The following is a 25701-nucleotide window of genomic DNA, read 5'->3' on the forward strand; positions in this document are numbered from 1 at the left end:
ATAAAACTAAGAGCAACTGAACAAATATTTCAAAAACCATTGTAATTGTGTTCCATGACTGATCAAAGACATTACCCATATTCTTCATATTCACATTATTTTCTACCCATTAGAAATCAAGTCAAATTTCCACTGATCATATGGGGTCTAGCTAATTCTGGACTGCGTTTCAGCTGTGCACGTTTACATATACTTTAAAAAGTGTATATTAAAACTAGACCTGGTTCTCAAAAGGGCCCAAAGTGTGAAAACCCCCCTCAAAGTGCTAAATTATTGTATATACTGTGCAGTGTACTGAGGTAGCCCTGTGGGTCAAGTATCCTTAAAGTTGTGTGAACTGTGCTTATGCATAGCAACAAGTCCCTCCTGAGTCATGTTTGTTGTGGTGATCATAATAACAGTGAGGACCGCTGAGGGTATGTAGAGTGAGCACCAAGCAAGACCTGACAGTTCTAGGAAGTTTGGCCTCAAGCATATGACATGGATCAGTGAAAAGACTACTTAAAACTACTGCCTATGCTCCTGGATTATTGGATTGATTGTGCTGACTGATTGTAATATAAGGACCTCTAACTCATCTCACTTCTGCTGCCTCAATCAGATTTAAAATATAAATCATCTGACTTGTAGCAACAATATATGTCTATACTCACATGACCAAAACAGCTGCAAACATTTTGTTGGCAATGCTGTGTCTCTATTAAATCAAACAAACATGTGGTCTTAGATACATCCATCTGCAGTCTAAAGATAGCTAGTACATAATTTCATATGAATACTTGCCATGAAACACTTCAGACATAGCTTTGGAGAAGGAGGGCTCCCCATTCCACCAGCTTCAAGCAAAAAAAGATAATGACTTGCTATTTAGTGTGCAGACAGGAATGTTCAATGTACATCCGAATGGGATATACCTCTTTTTTTTAAAGCTGTGTCTGTGTCTGCCTGGGTAGCGCTCCGAGGATTAATCACTCTGAAAAAAGTATTAATCTGTCAGCTAACTATATGTTAGTCTTAGACATCTTAGACATCCAATCTTCATAATCACACCGTAAAAGTCACATAGAAATCCTCCTCAGATCCATCTAAGACCCACAGTGAATTTTAATATTGCATCACCCTGTTTTACGGTGGCCTATGACTCACTTTGACGCAGATACCTGAGAGATCTGAGTGGTATGCAGACAGTAGTTGTGTCGGAACATGAAATCTGGAATGGAGAGGGTCTCATAATTTGGTGCTCAGATCATGATTAATGACCAACCAGCCCCTGAAGCCCAATGAGAGGTTAACAATTCATGTGTTCCATTGGACAATCACTTACTTCAGACCTAACTAAAAACTTCTCCAACAGGCAGTGATGACCGCATTGCTCAGTCTGCTGGTAAAAAGCAGGGGCACTCATTATGACTCATTTCTTTGACTCAGCATCAGACAGGCCCAAAGTCCTGGTGGTCTGAAATGATCCATTACAGAAGAACTCTATGGAATCTCTTCAGCAGTGTGGAAACATGCAGAAGACACCTTAAACTTTCCACTTTTAACCTCATGAACTATCATTTAAGTCATCAAAAGTGTTTCTACTCCGCACAACAATGCTACATGCAGTGTATGTTCCTTGTGTCCAACAATTCATACAAAGTAGTATCCCATTTCAATGACTTCAACATTCCAAAATCAGCCATTTATTTTCTGGTGCAATATTACATCACACAAAAATTCTAGATACCCTGCAGATTGTGTGATAGGCAGTCTGCCGACATCTTTGTAAATCCCTCAGGCCTCTCTCCATCTGTAGGAGAACATTTGGCGCCTGAGTTGAGAGCTCTGGGAACCACACCTCTCGGCTTTGGTCAAATCATATCCACTGCAGCAGTCTAATGTGTGCTTGTGGCTCCCTGGAGCCCAGGGCTCCAATCACAGCACAGGCTCTCACCATCCCCTGCCAGTGTGCTCACTTTTCTGGCTCTCTCCTTCTTACTGCCTGCAAATGTGCCTCTCTGTTGTAGAGGCTGGCTGTTGTGCTCCTGGGGCTGAGCTATCACTGGAACCCCTCTCACTCTTCAGGGTTCAGACTGCAGCGATGCTGGAACTCTTGGCCATATTCATGGATCCATTTGTTTGCCACTGGAACATACAGGAAGACTCAAACAGTTAATAATTTTAAGATAAACATTTTCTTGCCTGATCACCTTTGGATGAGCATGGTTAAAAAAATATCACTTTCATTAATCGATATCTCATAATGTTGCTGGAAACAACACAAGCACATAATGCTTCTGCAGCTGCTCCCTTATGATTTATATCCCTCTGTTTATTTAAACTGGTTCCTTAATATGTTTCAGCATTGGGATTTATATGGTCTGGGCCAACTGGCAGCATATTAATCTTTCAAGATGAGCCCTCAGTTTCTGGACTGCACTCAGTAACATCTTTAAATGCAGACCAGATGTGGAGTACCTCTCATACATTAGCTCCACCAGCAAAAGCGGTGAACATTGAATGACTGTTGTGAAGCACAGACCGCAATAGTGATGCAGAAAAAGTCTAATAACTTGCCGTGAATTAATTTTCACTATATTTGTTTCTGGCTGTTGCAGACAGCATTGTCAATCTGATTATTACCCCATTTGTCCCCAATGAGCACTGGGCAGCCAGCATGAAGGGTGTCTACATCTCCTTGACCGTTTCTATGGAGATTCCACCAAAACAGGGCAGCTTTCTGGGAAACGAAAATACAACAAAAATCACTTTCAATAGGTACAAAAAGCAGCTGGATCAAAACTTATCTTATAACTTGATCACCAGTTAACATGATTGATTAAAATGATGTCTTCATGTCAAAAAAAGTGAAAAACGTCCCAAGCTGATTTAATTAGAAATCAGCTTGTCATGTTTGACAGGTTCACAGTTAAAACATGTAAACACAATGAACTTGCTCGAACACGATGCACACAAAAGTACTGTAGTCAAATTATTTAATTCATTGAAAAGTAGGTTGCAGTTTGACCTCTACAGTTACACTTGTTATTGGTAATTTTTCATCTATTTACAAACTTTGTGAACCTGTTTTCTGTATCTACAAAAAGTAAAATTTAAGGAAAATGAAAGGTGAAAGGTTAAACCTCAGTGGTGGCCTGCTAAGTGTTCAACTACTGCTCATTTATCAACCACAACACAGCTTCCACTAAACGTCACTACACAATAGTAGTTTTGTGTTCAAGTACCCCATGGCTGTCTCTGCTGGAACCTCACTTTTTTAGCATTTTAACAGCTGTCTCAGTGAAAGTGAGTTAGGTGAAAATGACATGGAGACAAAAGAGACTGCTTTTAGCTCCAGTTGGAGGTTCACAGTGTTTACCTCAATGACAGGAACGCTGAAGTTAGCGTAGATGAAGGCTGTGGTTCCACCTGCCTCGACAGAGCTGAGCTGTGGAGAAAGACATTCCGACATGTGTCTTGTGTTTGCTGCTGTTATGAGAAGCCTCGCCGTCTGCTGCAGTTTTTAAAGTCTGGCCAAAAGAAATATTTAAATTTATATTTTACTAGATCTGTAATCATAATAATAACATAATAAAACATATATACATATTATTTTTATCATTTGTAGAAGGCGTGGTAGAATTTGTATTAGAATTATTATTGTATTTGGCAATCAGACTTAGTGCAAGTTACAACATTCATGGGTAAAGGCCTCACATCTGCTATGGAAAAGCAGGAAAAGAAGAAGAAGAACCTCCAGCTGCTAGCTGATTCACACATGTTAATAAAATCTTTTAGAATAAGTTTTCACTTACATATATCATGAAGGTTGCCACTCGGTTACCAGTTTTCAGCTGGAATACAGGACTTGAAGGTGACTAAAATATGAAACAGTTGATGAATTGTTCTTTAGCTCCAGACAGAACATGTACAGTAAATGTACAGTGTTATAATCTCTTTAGAAAAATCTAATAATAAACTTACTGTAGCATGGTCAAAGTGAGGCTCATAATGCCCACCAATCCCATAATTCACCACTTGCAGGTACTCTCCATATGGATGCGTCACATTCAGACCTGTGAGTGTGGAGATCTTCTGGTCCAGCCTCCCTACAGTGGACTGTTCTGAGCCCTTCAGCCATGCACTAGAAATAGTTCACAAATAAACAATTTTATTTATGCTATTGACTGTTTAAATCTGATGATGTAATACTGTACAGTTCAAGAATTATATTAAATTAATCATGTGTATAAACAGGCTGCCATAAACAAAGGAATATGCACCTCTTGCTTATGCGATACTCAGCTGTTGCTTGTTTTTCTCCTGTTGCCACCACAGATCGCCTCAACTTCAGAGAAATGAAAGAAAACATTTTATATTTGGGACTGTTAACAGCAGCCAGGCTTTGTCCAGCTGCAAAGACGTGGCAAATGGTTTGCAATGAAAAAACACTCCAAGCACATGTCTAAAATTGACAAAAGGAACAAGTGAGAGCAGGATAGGGAAATTCCGAAATTTAAATTCATTATCATAATGTCACAATGTAAAGATGTCATAATAATGAACTTCCAGTACTCACCAGTTAGTATTTTTAACATCTTATTGGTGTGACCACAAATTATCCAGAATTCCTTACTTTTCCTAGAAGTAAGTCCAGAACTTTTCTACTTATTTCAGTCGGAAAGTAGTGCTAGCATTAAACTAGATTAATATGCAGTGCATAAAACTGGCAATGCAACGTTTCTGATTAATTTTACAGACGACCTCATGATTATTTCCTAATAGCCACCATTCGCCAACCATTTCGAAAGAGGGGAAAATGATTAAAGCAGCTTGCCAACTTATTATTCACACACAAATTAGTCACCAACAAGCCAATGCGATGACAGACCTGTTAATTCCAAACTAATGCCATACCCTGGGCCGGCTTTCAATGAAGCCACAAGCTGACATTATGATGACATAGGTGGAAGGGTTTCCATCTAAGCGAAGGATGGAAACATGTTGAGCTGTGCCCAAACCTCACAGAAACTATAGGGCACTGATTCAGTTAGCCCACTAAATATCACCTTAAGTAACTGAATCAGCTAAATGTAGGAAGTGGACAGTGTGCTTCAGCTCTTCCATTAAATGAGAACTAGATACTATGGCTCAATGATACTAGGCAGATTATTTTCCAGCTGAGCCCAGTAAGGTAAATTGGACAGTTTGAGGAGCTCAGCCAAGTTTTCACAGCAATGTATCCCTCATTCCTTTAGCCCTGGCTAAATGTCTGGAAGCAGCCCAACTCATCCTTCACAAGGGCTTTCCATGTAGAAAAAAAGGCTCAGTTGGCTTAGACCCCAGCAGAAACCCACAGCGGAGCAGGGTAATGTATGTGCATCTACACATGGGTACTGTTTGTACAAAAAGGATTTTAATTCATTCAAGCTTATTAAAGCTCAAATGAAATAAGGAATGACTTAGCTTGGTTGCACCACTTCCTCTGCAGCTCATCTGCACTGGTAGGCAGGCGAGCTGCAGAGGAAGTGGTGCAACCAAGCTAATTATTTTAATATCTAAATGTGCTCAAAAATTCATAAAAATATAAAAAAAATATTTGATTAACTGCAAATGTCATGTTTAATTATCACCCTGTCATTTACTTCAAGTGGAGACAAATTTCTTTCTGCACTGTTTGCCAGCTGACATTCCTGGATGCAGGGGAAACAAACGGATTGGGTTTTGTAATGAAAAAGTGATATGGGGAAAAACCCTGGTCTAGCAAATCCTCCAAAGAATGTAGTGAGGAAATATGACCCTGAATACATTAACTCTGGAATCACAGTGGCAGGCAGGATGCTGAGCCAAAAGCTGAGAATGCTGAATGTGGTGACATCATGCCATCAACAAGTTGTAACCTAGTTACATCCCGTAAAGTGGTGATGTATTGTAATTGTCAATGTTTGTGTGTCCGTCCGTCCACGAAATATCTTCACAACCGTTGCAGATAGAAAGATTAAACAAAAAGCACATTACTCGGGCTGCAAAAGGGATGAAAATGAGATGATGACCTTGACCTTGAGAAAACTAGGTTAAGGTCAAGTCTGGACGTTGTGACTCGGTGGGGAGAATACTTCGAAGACCTCCTCAATTCCACCGACACACCTTCCTGTGAGGAAGCACGATTAGTCTGGGTTCTCTGAGACGGGCTCTCCTATCTCTGGGGTTGAGGTCACAGAGGTGATTAAAAAGCTCCTCGGTGGCAGGGCCCCAGGGGTGGATGAGATCCGCCCGGAGTTCTTAAAGACTCTGGATGTTGTGGGTCTGTCCTGGTTGACACACCTCTACAACATCGCGTGGACATCAGGGACAGTGCCTCTGGATTGGCAGACTGGGGTGGTGGTCCCCCTTTTTAAGAAGGGGGACCGGAGGGTGTGTTCCAACTACAGGGGGATCACACTCCTCAGCCTCCCTGGCAAGGTCTATTCAGGGGTTCTGGAGAGGAGGGTCCGTCGGGAAGTCGAATCTCGGATTCAGGAGGAGCAGGGTCCTTGAGGGGGCATGGTAGTTCGCCCAACCAGTCTACATGTGTTTTGTGTGAGAAGGCTTTCGACCGTGTTCCGTGGGGGGTGCTTTGGGAGTATGGGGTACCGAATCCCTTGATAAGGGCTGTTTGGTCCCTCTACAAACAATGTCAGAGTTTGGTCCGCATTGCCGGCAGTAAGTCGGATTCGTTTCCAGTGAGGGTTCGACTCGGCCAAGGCTGCCCTTTGTCACCGATTCTGTTCATAACATTTATGGACAGAATTTCTAGGTGCAGCCAAGGCGTTGAGGGTGTCCAGTTAAGTGGCCTCAGTACTGCGTCTCTGCTTTTTGCAGATGATGTGGTGCTGTTGGCTTCATCAAGCCGTGATCTCCAACTCTCACTGGAGCAGTTCACGGCTGAGTGTGAAGCGGTTGGGATGAGAATCAGCACCTCCAAATCTGAGAAATAGTCCTCAGTCGGAAAAGGGTGGAGTGCCCTCTCCGGGTTGGGGATGAGATCCTGCCCCAAGTGGAGGAGTTCAAGTATCTTGGGGTCTCATTCACGAGTGAGTGTACGGTGGAACGGGATATCAACAGGCGGATCGGTGCAGCGTCTGCAGTGATGCGGACTCTGTATCAGTCCGTCGTGGTGAAGAAGGAGCTGAGCCAAGAGGCAAAGTTCTCGATTTACCGGTCGATCTACGTTCCTGCCCTCACCTATGGTCACGAGCTGTTGGTCGTGACCGAAAGAACGAGATCCCGGATACAAGTGGCCAAAATGAGTTTCCTCCGCAGGGTATCCCTTAGAGATCAGGTGAGAAGTTCGGTCATCCGGGAGCGACTCAGAGTCGAGCCGCTGCTCCTCCGCATCGAGAGGAGCCAGATGAGGTGGCTCGGGCATCTGGTTAGGATGCCTTCTGGACGCCTCCCTGGTGAGGTGTTCCGGGCACGTCCTACCGGGAAGAGGCCCCGGGGACGAACCAGGACACACTGGAGAGACTATGTCTCCCGGCTGGCCTGGGAATGCCTGGGATTCTCCCGGAGGAGCTGGACGAAGTGGCTAGGGAGAGGAAGTCTGGGCTTCCCTGCTTAAGCTGCTGCCCCCGCGACCCGACCCCGGATAAGAGGAAGAAGATAATTGGATGGATGGATGGATGGATCTCTCCTCTGGACATGTCCAAACCATGTCAGCCTGGCCTCTCTGACCTTATCTCCAAAACCTCTAACATGTGCTGTCCCTCTGATGTACTCATTCCTGATCCTATCCTTCCTGGTCACTCCCAAAGAGAACCTCAGCTTCTTCATCTCTGCTACCTCCAGCTCTGTCTCCTTTCTTTTCCTCAGTGACACTGTCTCTAGACCAAACAACATTGCTGGTCTCACCACAGTTTTGTACACTTTTCCTTTCATTTTAGCTGAAACTCTTCTATCACACCTGATACTTTTCTCCATCCATTCCATCCTGCCTGTACATGCTTCTTCACCTCTTTTCCAGACTCTCCATTGTTCTGGACTGTTGACCCCAAGTACTTTAAATCCTTCAACTTCTTGATCTCTTCTCTCTGCAACCTCACTCCTCCACTTGGATCCCTCTCATTCACACACATCTACTCTGTCTTACTGTGGCTAACCTTCATTCCTCTCCTTTCCAGGACAAACCTCCACCTCTCTAGCTTCTCTTCCACCTGTTCCCTGCTCTTACTGGAGATCACAATGGCATCTGCAAACATCATAGTCCATGGAGATTCTTGTCTAACCTCGTCTGTCAACCTGTCCCCATAGCGAACAAGAAGGGGTTATGATCCCTGATGCAGTCCCACCTCCACCTTGAACTCCTCTGTCACACCTACAGCACACCTCACCACTGTCTTACAGTCCTCATACATGTCCTGCACCGCTCTAACATACTTCTCTGCCACTCTAGACTTCCTCATACAATACCACAGTTCCTCTCTGGGCACCTCCAGATCTACAAAGACACAGTGCAGCCCCGACTGGCCTTCTCTGTACTTCTCTATCAACATCCTAAAAGCAAATATTGCATCTGTAGTACTCTTTTTTGGCATGAAACCATACTGCTGCTCACAAATGCTCACGTCTAGCTTCAACTACTCTTTCCCATAACTTCATTGTATGGCTCATCAGCTTTATTCCTCTGTAGTTGCCACAACTCTGCACATCTCCCTATCTAAGATCCTGTTGAACAACCCAATCAGAAACTCTACTGCCTAGACACTTCCAAACCTCTACAGGTATATCATCAGGACCGACTGCCTTTCCACTCTTCATCCCCTTCAATGCCCTCCTCACTTCATCCTGACTAATCTTTGCTACTTCCTGGTCCACAACAGTCACCTCTTCTAGTCTTTGTTCCCTCTCATTTTCCACTTTCATCAACTCTTCAAAGTACTCTTTCCATCTTCCCATCACACTACTGGCACCTGTCAATAGACTTCCATCCCTATCCTTAATCACCCTAACCTGCTGCACGTCCTTCTCATCTCTGTCTCTCTGTCTTGCCAACCGGTATAGATCAGTCTCTCCCTCCTTACTGTCCAACCTAGCATACAAGTCATCATAAGCCCCTTGTTTGGCCTTTGCTACCTCTACCTTCACCTTACGCTGCATCTCCCTGTACTCCTGTCGACTCTCCTCAGTCCTCTCAGGGTCCCACTTCTTCTTAGCTAACCTTTTCTCTGTATACACTCCTGTACCTCCTCATTCCACCACCAAGTCTCTTTCCTTCCAGATGACAGTACTCTCCTACCTGTCTCCCTGATCACATTAGCTGTAGTTGTCCAGTCATCTGGAAGTACCTAATGACTAGAGGTAAGATCGGGCCTAAAAAATCCAGCCCAACCCGAACCGAGCCCGAGGGCATTAAAGCCCGACCCGAACCAAGCCCGAGGGCATTAAAGCCCGACCCGGCCAGAGCCCAAGGGTATTAAAGCCCAACCCGACCCGACTCGAACGTAATTATTGACATTTTGAGCCCGACCCAGCCCGAATTCCGGGCTTGGATTCGGGCTTAAGATCTTACCTCTACTTTCAGTATGTATACGATCGGAAAGGTAAAGTGACAGGAGAAAATACAGCTGACGCACGGAGAGAGCTGAGCAGGTATTGTAGATGGATGTTTCTCATACAGCGCCTCTATGTTTTACCTCAATTATTTATTTTATAAGGGTATAGATCGTTCGAGATACATAATATATATTATATATAACAAAATTCAACGTCCCTACTCTCAGTCCTATACTCTTGGAGTTCCTCTTCTCTCTCTTCCTACGGGCACACTTTCCTCCTCTCCTTCTTCGACCAACAGTAGTCCAATTTCCATCGGCACCCCGTAGGTCAACAGCACCGATGGTGGTCATTGTTAACCCGGGCCTCGACTGATCCGGTATGGAAGTCGTAGGTTTGATTCGCATGTTTGATTTGGCAAAAGTTTTATGTCGGATGCCCTTCCTGACACAACCCTCTGTATTTATCCGGGCTTGGGACCGGCATAATAAGACATTGGCTTGTGTCCTCTTGCGGCGACATTGACAAACTATTTATCTTATTATTAACGGTAATTTAAACGTTTATGACCCTCCCCATTCTGATATTAAACCACCTTCTATCTGTATTACCTATCTATGCGCGTACGATATCACGTGACTGCCTATCAAAAATCCGCAATTGAGTTGAGTCGTGACCGTTGATATCAGAATGTGCTAGGGCACGCTGTACAGATAGAATGAGTTTGATTCGCTGTGCAGGAACTTACTCCCAGTTGGGCAAGTGCCTTGATTTCCTGGGCCTCAGTGTCGGTGATGAAGTCATGGTACAGAACCACGTATGGATGCAGGCTCAAAACTTCACGTCTCACCGGCAGCAGCAGCAGCCTGGGATCATCATTGGTGAAGTTGTCGCAGAAAAGTCTAGGGTTGTCAGAATGCGCTGGCTGCTGAGAGGAACAGATGAATTCTATTAACAAGCTTAAAACAAGACATTCTCCCAATCTAAAAAAATAATAATATAGTATTGTTTTCTGCACATGTTCAGAGAGCTCCAAAGCAAAAATGCTATTTGACGATTATAATGTTTATCTGTGAGAGAATTATTATGAAATCACTTGGATTACCTGAGATCCGTGGCTTTGGCAGAGTCTCTCATAAGCGTTCCTGGTCCTCAGATAAGTGGAGCTGGGTCTCTTCAGCCCACCACCCCTCAGAGATTTGGGGGGACTGGACACCAGCATTTTCTCATATTTCTCAATGTTCTTTAAAACTCTTACATTCAACGGATCTGAAAAGAAACATTTAAAACAGTATATAAAAATGAAAGGGCATGCTTCTGATTTAAAACATGGCTTCTATATGAAGATTCAGGCCACAACATTCACAAAACAGCACGTTCCAGGGGCTAAATTAAAAATAAAGATTTACCATAATGGAGCAGCTCTTGAGAAAGACTGAGAGCGTAGGAGACGTTTCCTGTCTGAAAGTGAGAGAAATTACAGCTACACAATCCATCATCGCTCGTCACTGTGGGTTTGGCTTTGTACCTACTTTAAAGTGAGAGAAGGCCAGGTGGTCCAGGGCGTCTTCAAGAGTCCCTTCATTCTCGGGGCTCCATTTGCCTCCTCTTCCCCTGAACAGACGCACCGACTCCTCCAACCACTGCACGGAGTGGTAGTAGTCTTCCTGCTCATAAGCCACCTGTGAAAACATTTGGATTACTCATAATGATTCATATTTGACAATTTTAATAGCTCTTGTCTCTTATTGTCAGCAATGATTGGAGGACTCTGACAGTGGACTGGCCGGTTCTGGTACAGTAACATGTATGTGGATCAGTTTCTGGGTTGTGGATTGTGGTTAGACAATTTTAGCTGTGAATCCCATCACGTTAGCAGCTGACAGTCAGGAAAGTGAAAAGAATAATAAAAGGCATGGTGTGAAATACGGTGAACAATCAACTCAATCTGAGAGCTGAAAAGCAGTTGGATGACTTTAACGTTTCTGTTTGTTGCTCTGCTTTGTGTATCAACTTATGTCTGTTTGTATTTAATTTACTTACAAGAGATCTTAATTATCTGAGCTGAATGAGATTGCTCTGTTGAATGAATTATCCAATACTGCTTGATACTTTTCATGCTGTGATATAACAGTCACTTATACAGTAATATCTTTGTCATTGTTGATTTGATTGTGCCCTGCAATGCACTGGCGAAGTATAGGGGGTTTACCCCGTCGTCCGTGGCCAGCTGGCTCCAACAACACCCGTTGACCCATGAGGTGGAAGGCGATGAGACGATTACGGTTGTCCCGTCTTCAAGAAAATGGATGCATGGATAGATTTGATTATTCCTTTAGCATCTCAAACTGTATTTTCTCTGCAGCAGGTTAATTTAAAGAATTTCACCTGTGTGACTTCTCAAGCAAGGACATCGATTTAACTTCACGTCTGGTTTTGAAACAACTCCTTGAACTTTATGTTTACAGAAAGCCATGAACACTGGCTGCAGTATCTCTAGTTTCAAACACTTTTAAGAAGCTGACTTGACTTGATGGAGTAGGTGTTGATGACAGCACCCCCCAACAGGCTGATATGTGGCTCCCAGCATCACACATTATATCCAACAGCTCTCCACAGAGCACACAAAGATTCCAGTGTAAAACCCCAAAAAACACAGACACCAACTGATTACCCCGCCCATACCCCCACCCCCATGAGTTCACAACCAGTTCACATCATCAAAGCTTGCAATCAGCAGGAAAGACGGGGATTGAGAAAATTTCTTTGATTTTCTTTTTTACAGTTCTTTAGTATCAGATGGTAATACATAAGAAATATGTACATACTGTTTTTTGATAAGATATTCAAAGTTTTTTCAGATATACCCCATAAAAAGTTGTCTGAGAAAAATTAAAAGCCTAAATTTAAGTTGTAACTCTAGAAATTGAAAATCGCATTTCACTAATATTAAAAAAACACATTTTATGTCAATGTTGTATGTGCAAATCTTTGTTGAAAAATATTCAACTTTTTAAAAAATGTTTTCCAGAATCTTAACAAACCACTAGATAAAGGTTTAAGTTCAACTTGTTACCATGGATACCGGAACAACTAAGGATGCCCAATGTCCCTAAATAAGTAAAATATGGCACCACTGTGTGTTATAATTGATGTGTATGATTTTGACTTATTCTATGGAAACAAGACATAAGACAACAGATGGATGTTAAAATTAATGAGAATAAATGCTTCAAATCTGCCTTATCGGCTGATTTTAGTGCCTGGATCTTCAACTAAACTCCAATTCAAATAGCATTAAAAGTTCTCTATATGTAACTGAGAAGCTGTGAACCTCAGTTCACAAACCCTGCTGGTTTTGTGGATCATTTTAACAAGCAACAGGCAGCTGTTTTACTGGCAACACCCTAATCTGAGTGTCCGTGTTTACAGACGGCCTCAGATCATCACAGCCTCAGTGCAAGTGAGGGCAAGTTCAGATTTCAGCCCCAAACCCTTTTACTATGTGAGAAAATGTCTTTTCCATACAAGACAATGTCTCTCCCATATTGTGCCCTTCCCTTGCACATCCCTACCGTAAATGCAGTGGATTCCCAGGCATGCTTTAGCAGGAATTCCCCCTTTTTAAGGGTTAATTGTCTACAGTTCCACTATAAACTGACTGACATGTTTGGACTAAAACCATTTTGTCGACATTTACAGAGGCATGTTGGTCAAGGAAAGACACTTTCACAGCACCGAATACAAAATATATCTCCATGTCCTTACTGTGTTTGAGGACTTTCATCTGATTCAGAGGGATGAACATTTCTTTAATCACACCTTCATCACATTCCCTTGCTAGATTTTTTAGAATTGCAGAGGAGAAAATATCTGCAGTGATGAAAAGCAACAAAGTCAATGTATCTTTGACGGTACTACTACTACTAAGTATTAAATACTACTCTGAAAGTATGGAACCAACTCCCGAAAGACTACTTTTAAGTTTGCCACTTCAGTGATGACAACCCAATAATCCATCAACTAAATGAGATTGATGGTACTTCTACAATGCTGTTTTAAGACTTTCAATTTCATTTAGAACTTGACATTAAAGAAACACATTTTGCACCTTTCCAACCAGGAAGCAGTCATCACCGGACAGAGGGACAGACACCACAGGGAGGTAAATATCACTGGGCTCGCCATCTGTCACTCTCTGGAAGCGACCTCTGACAAGGCTGGCCACTTGGAGCGCATATACATCCTGGAGCCTCATCAGCCCCTTAGCGGCTCCCTGGAGGTCTTCCAGCTTGGGTAGATCTGCCTCTTCCTCCTCGTAACTGGACCTGAAGGCTGGAGAGCAGAGGGCCAAAAGGTGAACTGGGCGGAATGCTGGTGGTGACAGTGGAGTGCAGGCAGGCGATTGGTGTGATCACAAACAGATGTGTCTGCAGAGATGGCCAAGAGCCAACCTTGTGTGTTTTCCAGGGCTTCATTGCTGTAGACGACGTTCATCCACTCTGAATGCAGCCGCTTGATCAGAGTGAAAGCCACTAAAGGGTTTGACATTGCAGTTGCTGGGCCCTTGTAAAGTTCAGCGTGCAGGTTGGACACTTTGGCATAAAAACTATGGGAAAGAACATTTTCTGTGGTTACCAGAAGAAAGTTTCGCATGAAACACGTGAGCCCTGGAAATAAAATGTTCTTCTAGAAGTGCAGCAATTTATTGAGTGGTTTAAGAAAAACTTTAACAAGTTCCACCCTGCTGCTTCACGGAGGTGGAACTAAAAAAAAAGGAAAAAAGATCTAAGAAGGTATTTTATAGCCAATAATCTGACAGTAAACGTTAATGACCAAGACACAAAGAGAAAACAGTCATCATGAATACAAAAAGAAACAGTAATACAAATCCTATCACCCCATAATATTAGTATATAGATTCTATAAGAACATAGGGTATTCAGGAGATGTTTTAGATGTACAGATGTTTTGCATCTTCTACAGAGTTTAAAAAGCTGCTGCTACTGCAGCTCCTACTATCTTGATGCAGTTCACCTCACACCACAATCAAGCTAAAGTCTATTTTTTCTAACTGGAAATACAGCTAATAAATCTGATGATTAATCGTCTTGAAGCACTGATGTTGGGCAAACTCTGTCTATTGGAAATGCACAAAAAACAGAAACACAGCATTGCCGCACACGAAAATGAAAACAGATCAATAGCATAACATGATGTAAAAAGTTTAGTATTACGAAAGGAACAAACTTAGAAGTTATAACAAACAGCATTTAATATTATAAGCTCTTATGGTTTACATGTACAATATTTGATGCCATTAAAAATGTCTTGTAATCTGTACAAATTGAGGAGAAAAAAATCATTATGAAAATGTTATAATTTTTACAAGAATAAGACTATAATTTTATGAACATTAAATCTCCTAATATCTAATTAATATTTGTAAATCCTCATTTTGGACTTTTATTAGGGAATATACTTAATAAAGAAGTGTTTCCTACCTCAAAATGAGGGATTGAGAAACTTGTCAGCTCTAATTTAGTACAGGTAACATACATTCTTGAATTGATTCATTAGGCTGATCACTGACCGTCAAACTGCTGTTTCTGTTGTGAAGGAGATGGAAGGCCATCAAATGCAAAGACCTAATAGTTCATGATTCCCTCATAAAATATGAGGCATTTTTTCCAGATTTACACGTTTATTCTTCTAATATTACAACCTCACTGTATCCTGAGTGCCCCCCCCCCCCCAATAAATTCACTTGGTTTCAGTAACATTTTATCAGTAGTTTAGTTTAGTTGAAGGGGACCATGCAATTTTCATCTGTAGTCCCCTGGTACATACATTAGTTCCTGTATTACCACCTTGGTTTCAAAATACCACAATTTCTTTGTGGATGTGGCCCAAACATCTCTGTTGTAACCCCCAGATGTGGGTGCGCTCTCACCATCATGAGAACTGTCACCGGATGACGTCACCACATTCCCACATCTTTACTACCCAGACTTGTATCTTTTACGCGGATTTGTCCTTTAACCATTTCTTTTACGCTGGAAAAAAATGTAAAGAATCTCAGTTCTAACATGCAATTGGAATCATCTCCAGTATGTCACCATGTCACTCACCGTTTGACGTCCTGAAGTCTCTCTAACTCATCGTCAATATAAGTTCTCAAGTAATCGATCAATTTCCTTTCAACACTGATCGCCTGCTTTACGTTCAGCAGCGACGTGTACATTTCACCCACGGACACGTGGATCACAGCGACAGTCGTGAGAGCCCAACCATAGTAAACACACACAGGACACTTCATGTTGAGGCGGACTCTTCCTCCGCGGGCTGCGCTCCTTCACGTCGTCCTCAAATCTGCACGATTTTCAAACGTGACTCTGAAGGTCACGCGTGGATCTCCCGCATGTGCTCTCAGATCAGCTTGCCCCATCATTCACTAGACAGACAGGACTTTTGACATCGCAGAAACTCCACAAGAATATTTTCAGTTCTACATCAGGAAAAGAGTAGTTGCGTTTTATGGAGTCTGGCGCCAATGTCTATTTATAGAGTGTGATTAAAGGGTCTGCCATTGGAATTTGAGCTTGCGCGCAATTAAATCATCAAAATGTTCGATACCGTGATATGTGATATTTTCAGCAATGTTAGTATTATAATTTTCGGTCTCTTTCTTTTTTATACTGCTTTGAATTATTTGTTCGCTTTCAATAGATTTACATACAGGTGTTGAGTTTGGAGCGACTGCGACATCTGCTGGTCAGTTCTACGTATAACAGCACAAAGACAAATAATCCCACTACTACACAGTAACATATCACATACAGACTTCAAATCTTTTATTGTTTTTTAATGTGTTCAAAGTTTCAAAAAATTCAATCATCGGGGCATTTTCTCAGTAAATGAGTGCACTTCATTCAACCAAAACCATATCATTTGTAACTGAAGTTTTCTGCTTCTAAAAAGACCCTGAAAACCTCACACAAATTCACAGAACTAGACAACCCCCCAACCCCCCAAAAAAGGATATAAGTTATTAAGTGATATAATACTGTACACAAAGAGGGGTCAGGGATCCAGGATGAGCCCCAATAGGCAGCTTTTCTTTTAGAAAGTTCAGTAGTTTGTGGTGTTCGTGTCATGGTTATTTTCTTTTGTATGCTCGGCAGGTCTGTTTTTGTGTTAATTTATAACATAAAAAAAAATATATAAACTATTTTTCTTCTGAGAGGTCAAGTGTGGCTCTTAGCAGCTGACAAGGCACACCAGTTCTCACTGTGCTCTTCAGCCTCGGCTCAAAAGGCCTGGCCTTCTCTTAGGAGAGTACCAGATATAGTAATTCCGTCCTGTTCCAGTGATGCGAGTGTTCTTAGTTCTCTCTCAGCTGCCAGTTCTTTTCCATATTTGTGGACTTTTTGTCATTTTTGCTCTGCTGCTTTTGGTTATCTTAGCTCACTTGTGTTTTTCAGCCTGAGCAATAAAATTGTAAATTTTTTCATTTTAATTAGTCCAGACACAAACAACCTTAACAGTGCAGTAGATACCAGCTCAAACCCCTGATTCATGCAAATGACAGAAAAATATTATTCTGGAAGTTTAAAATGTGCAGCAAATCAAAAAAATTTTTGATAAAACTCAATGACAAAATAACAGCACTTCTCTATCTCCAGTCCACATAAATCAGCCTGGTGAAGAGGCTTCCAGTAACACCCTGGCAGGTCAGGAGCTGGTCCTCAGAGCTGAGGAGATGCTCTGGGACCACCGTATTAGTCCGAATATAAGACGACCGTGATTATAAGATGACCCCCTCATTTTCAGGATTCAAGTTTGAAAAAAGATTTTTTGGACACCAAATTTAATTTTTATACAGAAAATAATTACAGTACATCTGAAACAAATGATAACAATATATTCGAGAGAAAAAGCATGTTATTTTGCCTCATTCAAGTCATGCAAAAACTGTCTATCACATCTTAATATCTGAACATTTAAATATGTAAACTAAAGTGCAATCACATTTGTAAATGAATGGTGAGTGGCACCAACCTTGCTACCATCCGAGAACCGACCCACTTTTCTCCAGATTGCCGCTATGTTTCTCCATTTTCTCTTATCTCTTCTCTTATTTTCTTCTCTTTTCTTTCTTACCGCTATTTTTATTTTTCTTCTTCGTGACAGGGGTTAACTTCGGCCTGGGGAATTAAGTTCAGTATTCGCTTTAGATATCTGGCGCCATCTAGCGTTGTGAATGGGTATAATGTCTAGACCCCGAATGTTAGACGACCCGACCTTTTCAGTCTTATTTCAATGCAAAAAACACCGTCTTATATTCGGACCAATACGGTACTTCCAGACCACAGACTGGGATGTTATTGTGGACTCACATAGGGAGGATGTTGAGGGTCTGCTCAGTGTTTAACGGACAACATGAATGTCTGTGTGTCCCTGTCAGGACAGTCAAGTAATACCCAAACAAAAAAGCCTGGGTAACCAAGAAGGTCAAGGCTGTCCTGAATAGAAAGAAGCAGGCATTCAGGAGAGGGAACAAAGATGAGAAGAGGAAGGCTTAAAAAGATGCAACACTCTGCCTTAGTGAGGCCAAGGGGGCACACAGGAGGAAGCTGGAGAACCCGCTGGGGGGCCATCAGGTGTGGGAGGTCTGGGGCGGCATGAGGACCATCACTGGACACGGCAAAGGGTGCAGTTCAGTAAAGGGGAAATAAGGAGAAAGCAGATAAACTGAACAGCTTGCATGCAAATTGGGAGAGGATGATGGTAAAGAGGCGGCAGCCACACTGTGCCCAACGAGTAACCCCTGGGCACTGTTCAAGGGCACTGGAGGTGAGCTGTCACCTCTTCAACCACCGGTTCAACCTCCATACCACTGGTCCACACTGGTATTGAGCCAGCCACGCCTCCGGACGTAGTGCACTGAGATACTGCCACCCCCTTTTAATTACAGTATTGCTGTCATTGACAGTTGTTTCTACATCATCAATACATGTTCATTCTAATGTAACTGTATTACTTAAACATATATCACATTTGTATGTAATGTGGTGTCAGGTATGGCAAAACAAACAAGTACAGGTGATTTACTGTTTACTGCAGTATTTTCCAAACATTTTCCATTTATGAACACCCACACAAATGAACAAAAATACACAGCAAACAAAATTATGTGGCCTAACAGATATATTCAACATGGTCCCTTATGGAAAGTGTGTAATATAAAATCAACACACAAATGTGCAGGGGCCTGATTAATTGATTGAATTGATTAATTTTGAGTCACATACATACATTCAAGTTTTACACTCTGAATGAAACACCAATCAGCACATTTTGAGTATCTCATCAGGAAGAAAGGTTTGACAGACACATCTATTTTTTATTTTTTTTGCATGTAAGACTTGTGTAATATAGTTTCATCACAGATGACTGCAGGAAGCCAAAATCAGTCACTTGCCTCATGCAACCCAGTCACACAGTTAATCATAAATCCTGCAAAATCAACACCAAATGTTTGAGAGAATGCCAGATGTTTTGTAGGATACCTTAAAACTCATTTAACCCAACGTCCTCATTTGAGGACAGCATAAAAAAATATCAAAATAATGACAAGGATTGGTCATAGAACATTATGAAGTGAGGGTAATAACATATTGATTCATCGATATATGATGCGAAAGTCTCATTTACATAATATAAAGCACAAGAAAGACTCCATGGAAATTTGACAAAAATACACTTCTGGAGATCGATGAAGATGATTACCAATATTTTCTTTAATTTTGATCTGAGTATACTCCTATTCAGAGACTAGTTTCCAGAAGGCTTTCTTTCCTATTTTTGAAATAGGCTTGTAATTATAGGCTATAGAACAGCGTAAACTTTGCTGTCCTCAAATGAGGACACTGGACATTACATAAGCAATATGCTTTGGAAGAAGCGCTGCCTCAATTGGAAGAAACAAGCTAAAACCATAAGGAGTTTCATTCTTCTAATATGAAATAATATCCATATATCGTTCTAAACAAGTTTCGCACTGCAAGGCGGGAAAAAGCTTGAACGTAACAAGTTTGAAACTTGTAAAGTGACTAACATACGTGAGAGCTGTACGTGCTGCTGAGCATTCATTGACTGGAGTTTTTTTTATGTACAGAAGAGATTGCAAGGTAAGATCGAAGTGTACCACAGTTAGGAATTACTGTATGAATATCCAAGTCACTCCATGAATTAGTGAAGATATGTGTTTACATGTTTTATTACCACAGTTGGTATATCCATTTTTTGCCATTCAGTTTACTCTGAGAATCTAAGTCAATAGGAAATGTCCCTCAACCAAAGAACATATTGTAAAAGTTGTACTATAACTTTAGGTGTTGAATGTTTTGTTCCATATCATTCTAAGGAATGAGCTGCTTCTGAACATGTTAAATTATGTGTTTTTTGTTCATTTGTCAGTTTTTATTAAGTAGAAAGTGTTTATATTTATTGTCTTTTGAAAATGGAAATATTCTTTATTTGGCCGGAATGTATACATATCAACCCAGTGTCCTCGTTTGAGGACACCCTGTATTTCTTTTCTTTCTTGATATAAATGAGCTTTTGAAGTTCCAACATGTTTATATTCTCATTTTATGCAAATGTTCTCAAAAAATCATTACAAAAATCAAAAAATTGTTTACTTGGGTTAAAATGGGTTAAATGTACTCTTAACTCAGAAGTCTTTATTCATGACTCTGAAATATGGTTCACTGTTCAGTCAACATTTAACTGCATTGCATCCATTAAGCAAACAGCAGCAGAACTTTAATCGATTCAGGATTCATTCTTTTAAAGAGGTTAGACTTAACTATTCTGATTGTGTTACTGGGATTTTAACAGTGTGTTTTCATTGGTCACTCCATATATATGAATGAAAATGAATCTGCAGTGCTCTATAAGTAGCTTCTCAAACCATTTTTAAACAAAACGAAAAAAATATGACAAAAAGCAAGTTAGTACTTCTTTCTTATTTGCAGGATGGAAATCTAGTGAAGATATAGATAAAAAATATTTTTCTCATGTAATGATTTCCAGAACATAAGAATAATTTCTAATAATTAAGTGAGACATAAAGCATGGAAATAATTCATTGATTGTATTTTTTTCTAAGAACACAAGAATGATTTGTAATAATTAAGTGACACATAAAGCATGGAAATAATTCATTGATTAAGGTTTGCCACTTGAAGGAGCCTTCTCTATGCAGAAGGTGTCCGTTTACCATAGGTCTGGTGTTGGCTGAAATCTCACAAAACAGGACAGATCAGTTTTCTGCATGAAAAAGATAGATAGATAGATAGATAGATAGATAGATAGATAGATAGATAGATAGATAGATAGATAGATAGATAGATAGATAGATAGATAGATAGATAGATAGATAGATAGATAGATAGATAGATAGATAGATAGATAGATAGATAGATAGATAGATACTTTATTAATCCCGGAGGAAATTGCATATATCCACTGACAAAGACATTTACAAATCCCCTTACAAAGACATATATATATACATATACATATACATATATATATATATATATATATATATATATATATATATATATATATATATATATATATATATTTATCCACTGACAAAGACATTTAAAAAAAAAAATCACAAGTACTTTGTAGCCTTCAATGTCTCACCAAGGCCTGCAATAACATACACAAATCTGTTATTACCATCTACAGCAAAAACAAATCAATTGTATTTCTATTGATATTTTCCTGACTTTTTTAAACGGTTCTGTTACATGGCAGAATAGTTGACCTACAGTTTGCTTCTGACAAAGGGTTTTATTTTATTTGAACAACAGAAGACGGTCTTTCCCATGTAGTGCCTGAGACTCTGATCTCTAAGGCCGTAGATAAGCGGGCTGAGAAAGCGTGGAATTAGGATGAAACAGAAGTAATTAAAAAAAGCAATGTCTTCTGGAAGCCAGTTGGGATGAAGCACGGTCAGAGTTTCAGTGATGGGGCTGGTGAAGGCCAACATGCACAACAGCAGCTGAAAGCCATGTAGCAGCACAGTGTGCATGGCTTTGCTCAGAGACGCCTTATCTTGTCTCATCTTCCTGGTTTCCAGCAGGATTCTCACATATGTAAATAAGATGATAACAGCCACAACAGCAAAGAAGAGAACACTTACAGCAGCTCTGAACACTGCCTGGATTGGAGAGGAGTTGACAACAGTTGCTTTGCAAAGTATAGGAGTAGAGAGAGCATCCACAGCAGGGTCATATTTCGTCATTGAGTGGTTAATAAAAGGGGAAACACAGCTGACAAGCCACAGAGATAGAATGATAATCCAAATTCGGTCTGAGCTCCATGCAGCTGGGCGTTGCAGGGGGTAGAGGATGGCGATATAACGCTCCAGTGACATGGTGGCCAAAATTAAAGGCGTGTTCTGGAAAGTGGCAGTGGAAATAAACAGCAGAGGAATGCAGAAGACAAGAGCTAATTTCACCTGACCCATGACAAAAAGAAAGAGCAGAACAGAGGACAAAAGCTGTAGGGTGTCATTGATCAGCATGTAGGCAAACAGGATGTAACGGGAGGTTTCCAAGAACTGCCTGTGCCATGCAAATATGTGCAGCATGACTGCAATACAGCAGAGGAAGACCCAGAAGAAGGGGATAACAACACATACCTTAATGATCACAGACAGACTTTTGTTAGATGTTGCATTACCTGGAAATGCAGTTAGGTTGTCCATTTTACAAATATGAAAGGGAATGAACCTGTTATGATAAAGTTCAGTTAAAGCTCCATGCATGCATTAAAGTACAACCTGAGAAAGACACAACAACAATTTAAACAGTGTTAGAGTAACATTAGCCATTAAATGTATTCTATGATACAACACATACTTTACATAAATTGCTGATAAGTGAGTGAAGAACAGTAATCCACATACTACTGCATTTGCAGTCTAATATAACGCAGATTCAAAATTTACAACACAAGAGCACAGGGCACTCCTTCCACCAAGAGTGCATTCATCAGCCAGAAAAATGAATCAATCATTAGGTTTCTGTTCTGTTTTTCTTATTTTGGAGTGTGTCTTCATCTCCTGGAGCTCCATCATCTGAGGTGCTCGGCTTCAGTCAGCTTAGTTTGACTCAAGTCTCCAGTGATAGATTATTTGCATACACCATTGTGTTTCTCATTAACACAAGATTACATTGCAGTGATTGGCTGATGGTTTGGTATCTAATGAATAACAAAATATATATTTTACACATTTTTTTACTCTATATGACCCATCATTCTGTCTAGTATTGTCCATGTTTCTGACGTTTAATATTACACAAGAAGGTCTGGTGAAAAAGTACATTCACTTAAGCGCAGTAATGTAAAATAAGCTACATGCACCCTTTTAATAATTTTTGATACCTTTATTTATCGTGGTTTATAATTCTACATCAATCATTTTAACTACGGGAACAGTCTGCAAAGAGTTTACATTATGAAGACATGGATGTAATAACCTTTTATGGATGAACATGAAAGCCACTGAGGTCAGGGCAAATATTTTTGAGGTTGCATTTTTCATTTTGACCACTAGGAGACAGTATGGCAACAAGATAAGATAAGATAAGATAAGATAAGATAAGATAAGATAAGATAAGATGAGATGAGATGAGATGAGATGAGATGAGATGAGATGAGATGAGATCATCGTATCGATTAGTCAATATGAAAAGTTAACTTTTATCACAGTTATAAGTAGTTGTTAATGTCAACGTTAATGTTAAAAAAAACCTATTTCAACATTTGATTTTGTTTCTTGATGACAGATTTTTTTAAAAACGCAAATTTTTGGTGCATTGACGCCTTCCATCCACACGACAACACAGATATCCAGAACAAAAACGCAACTTTTTAAAAACGCTGGCCGAGGTGGATTTTTAAAAAAACTCTAGGTCCGCGTTGTCGAGTGGACGGCGTATCCGCAACTTTTTAAAAACACTTGACGTTTGCCTGCGACGAAAACCGCTGTGACGTCATATTTATGGGCCTGTGTGTTGTAACAACAGAACACGGAGGATTCCTATTGGATAAAATTTGACTCAATACTGCCACCACAAGGTCTGGCATGCTTTTAGCCATCTTCGAAAACGCACTGGTGTGTTTACGTGTGGATGGAGATTTTTTTGAAAACGCTGTCGTGTGGACGCGAATCGTTTTCGATGCATTTTTAAAAAGTTGCGTTTTCAAAAAAAATCCGTCATCATGTGGATGGGGCCTTATTAGCTTGATTTAATACGTCCAGCCCTTTGCTGGCAGTTTGCCACAGATATGTTGTTTGCAGAGGCTCATTTGTATCCTTCACCTATTAGCATTGCATCTAAAACATTTGGTTCATATTCACAGAGAACACAGAGGATAATATTATATATTAACATGAAACTGTAGAAGTATGATCTTGATCTTACATTATAGATCCTAAAGATTCTGCTTTTTTGTAAATGTTCCACTAAGTGCATTTTTTAATGTACTGTATGCTGGAAGAGGAGCTCCCATATTGATCATTGCACCGATGTGATTCTGCTGAGTTGGCCTTTTCAAGAAAACTGGGTCAGTTTTTGTACTGTGACTTGTAAAATGCTGTTTGTGAAATGCTGAGTAAAGTGATTTTATAGCATCCCCAAAATCGAATGTAGTTTAGATTCAGTTTCAATTTATAGATTGAAATGTAATAAATAACAACTTACGAACAATTCAGCTTACTAATAACCTCTTGAAACCAATGGTGTTTGTATGTTGAGCAGGCTACTACTCCATTAAGTTTTTACTGAGTTTATGATGATTTTTCTTTGGATGCACAGTAAGCATAATGAATGACAATCCCTGTCCCCTAATTACCTCCCCTAATATTAACTGCGAAATTATGTAAAAGAGAGAAGAAAGAAATGTGTAAAAAACGAGCAACAGTCAATACATCTGTACTTTAATGAAATCATATTAGGTCATGCACCTGTACGTCACATGTGTTTTAAATATTTAATGTGGTAAATAACACTTTTGCAACTATTCAAAATACATTTCTATGGGAATTAGCCCCTATCCAAATTCTCATAATACTGTATTCCAATACAGCATCACAACTACAAATGCCCTTTGTATTGCACTTAAGGAAATTGCTGAATTATTTGCAAATTGCAGTCCTTGAAAAAACATGGATTGAACTCAGAGCAGGTGGATGTGTTGCATTATTGTTTTTGACAGTGTTCCAGTGTCACTCTCTTACATAACATTTTTTAAGTCAATCATGACATTCAAGATAAATTCAGTGCGTAACTCTGGTCATGTTTGGAAGTAAACAGACATGATGTAACTTCTAATGAGATGTTATTGCTGTTAAATGACGTGTGCAAAGCCTTTGAGTGAGACACATGTCTCCAGAGGAGGTCTCCTCTGCTTAGCAATTAACATGCTGGCTGATCATTAACATAAAGCTCCTGAATGTAATTGTGCAACCTGAAGTTTCACTTGTTTGACAAACAAGTTGACTCTGCTGAGAGCAGCTCACTAGGGCTGTTCGGCTCTCTGCGCAAGTTGAACGTCAGTAATCAGGACTGCAGGGGATTGGACTTACGTCCAAAACAAACTTTGCCTCTGAACTCAGTTGGTCTTCACAACTGACTTGTTTACAAGCTGTCAGAACAGTAATTTACCGAACTTATTGTTATCTCATGGCAACACAACCTTTAGAGAAATATTCATTAGAAAAATATGACTATGTAATATATAACATCCTTATATGTATGTGTTTCTTGCGAAATAATTATAATGTCTTGAAGTTATAGTTATTACAGTGTCCAGAAGACAGTCTGAAATTGTGGAGCGTCCTTTACAGTTATCATCTGGTAGAGCATGTTTGGTTTCTGTAGTTCAACCGTTGTGCTAATCTATCTGGAGGTGTGATTGTGTGTCATGGTGGCTCAGGTATTCATGGATATGTTTTTCATTCAGCTGTTATTATGTGCAAATTAAATTTGAAAAAGATGACCTCGCAAAAGCAGCACGGTTTGGGCTTGACAACCGAAAACACAATATTTACCACAATCCTGTGATTATTACTAAATAAATAATGATATCCTGTATTCA

General features: G+C 40.4%; 2 protein-coding genes across 5 annotated transcripts; both read right to left on the reverse strand.

Moving 5' to 3' along the window:
- Nucleotides 1-1662: 1662 nt before the first annotated feature.
- p4ha3 (prolyl 4-hydroxylase, alpha polypeptide III) lies at nucleotides 1663-16055 on the reverse strand. 4 transcript variants are annotated; one of them, XM_068318283.1, is made up of 13 exons: nucleotides 15645-16055; nucleotides 13968-14122; nucleotides 13625-13848; nucleotides 11046-11195; nucleotides 10923-10974; nucleotides 10619-10782; nucleotides 10262-10438; nucleotides 4266-4330; nucleotides 3967-4126; nucleotides 3798-3860; nucleotides 3362-3430; nucleotides 2626-2722; nucleotides 1663-2127 (listed from the first exon to the last, which is right to left on the reverse strand). In XM_068318283.1, the coding sequence occupies exons 1-13, from the start codon at nucleotides 15830-15832 to the stop codon at nucleotides 2057-2059; spliced, it is 1635 nt and encodes a 544-aa protein (XP_068174384.1). In that variant the 5' UTR covers nucleotides 15833-16055; the 3' UTR covers nucleotides 1663-2056. The 4 variants fall into 4 exon arrangements, 3 of the variants coding, with proteins under 3 accessions (XP_068174384.1, XP_068174383.1, XP_068174385.1); XM_068318282.1 differs by having other exon boundaries at nucleotides 10262-10441; XM_068318284.1 differs by lacking the exon at nucleotides 15645-16055 and adding an exon at nucleotides 15467-15568 and having other exon boundaries at nucleotides 10262-10441.
- A 5303-nt stretch (nucleotides 16056-21358) lies between these two features.
- or95a1 (odorant receptor, family 95, subfamily A, member 1) lies at nucleotides 21359-22303 on the reverse strand. The gene has a single exon (XM_068318156.1). It carries the CDS (start codon nucleotides 22301-22303, stop codon nucleotides 21359-21361), a length of 945 nt encoding a protein of 314 aa, XP_068174257.1.
- Nucleotides 22304-25701: the final 3398 nt, after the last annotated feature.

The sequence above is a fragment of the Antennarius striatus genome, chromosome 6 (assembly GCF_040054535.1).
Source record: "Antennarius striatus isolate MH-2024 chromosome 6, ASM4005453v1, whole genome shotgun sequence".
NCBI classification, from domain to species: domain Eukaryota; kingdom Metazoa; phylum Chordata; class Actinopteri; order Lophiiformes; family Antennariidae; genus Antennarius; species Antennarius striatus.

Bases quoted from the DNA above. Each gene is read 5' to 3' on its own strand.
- p4ha3 (XM_068318282.1), bottom strand. From the start codon at position 15,832: ATGAAGTGTCCTGTGTGTGTTTACTATGGTTGGGCTCTCACGACTGTC. The intron at 13,849-13,967 runs GTTGGCTCTTGG...TCTGCTCTCCAG, and splicing joins AGCCCTGGAAAACACACAAG to CCTTCAGGTCCAGTTACGAG. The intron at 2,128-2,625 runs GTAATAATCAGA...TGTATGTTCCAG, and splicing joins GCTCATTGGGGACAAATGGG to TGGCAAACAAATGGATCCAT.
- or95a1 (XM_068318156.1), bottom strand. From the start codon at position 22,303: ATGGACAACCTAACTGCATTTCCAGGTAATGCAACATCTAACAAAAGT.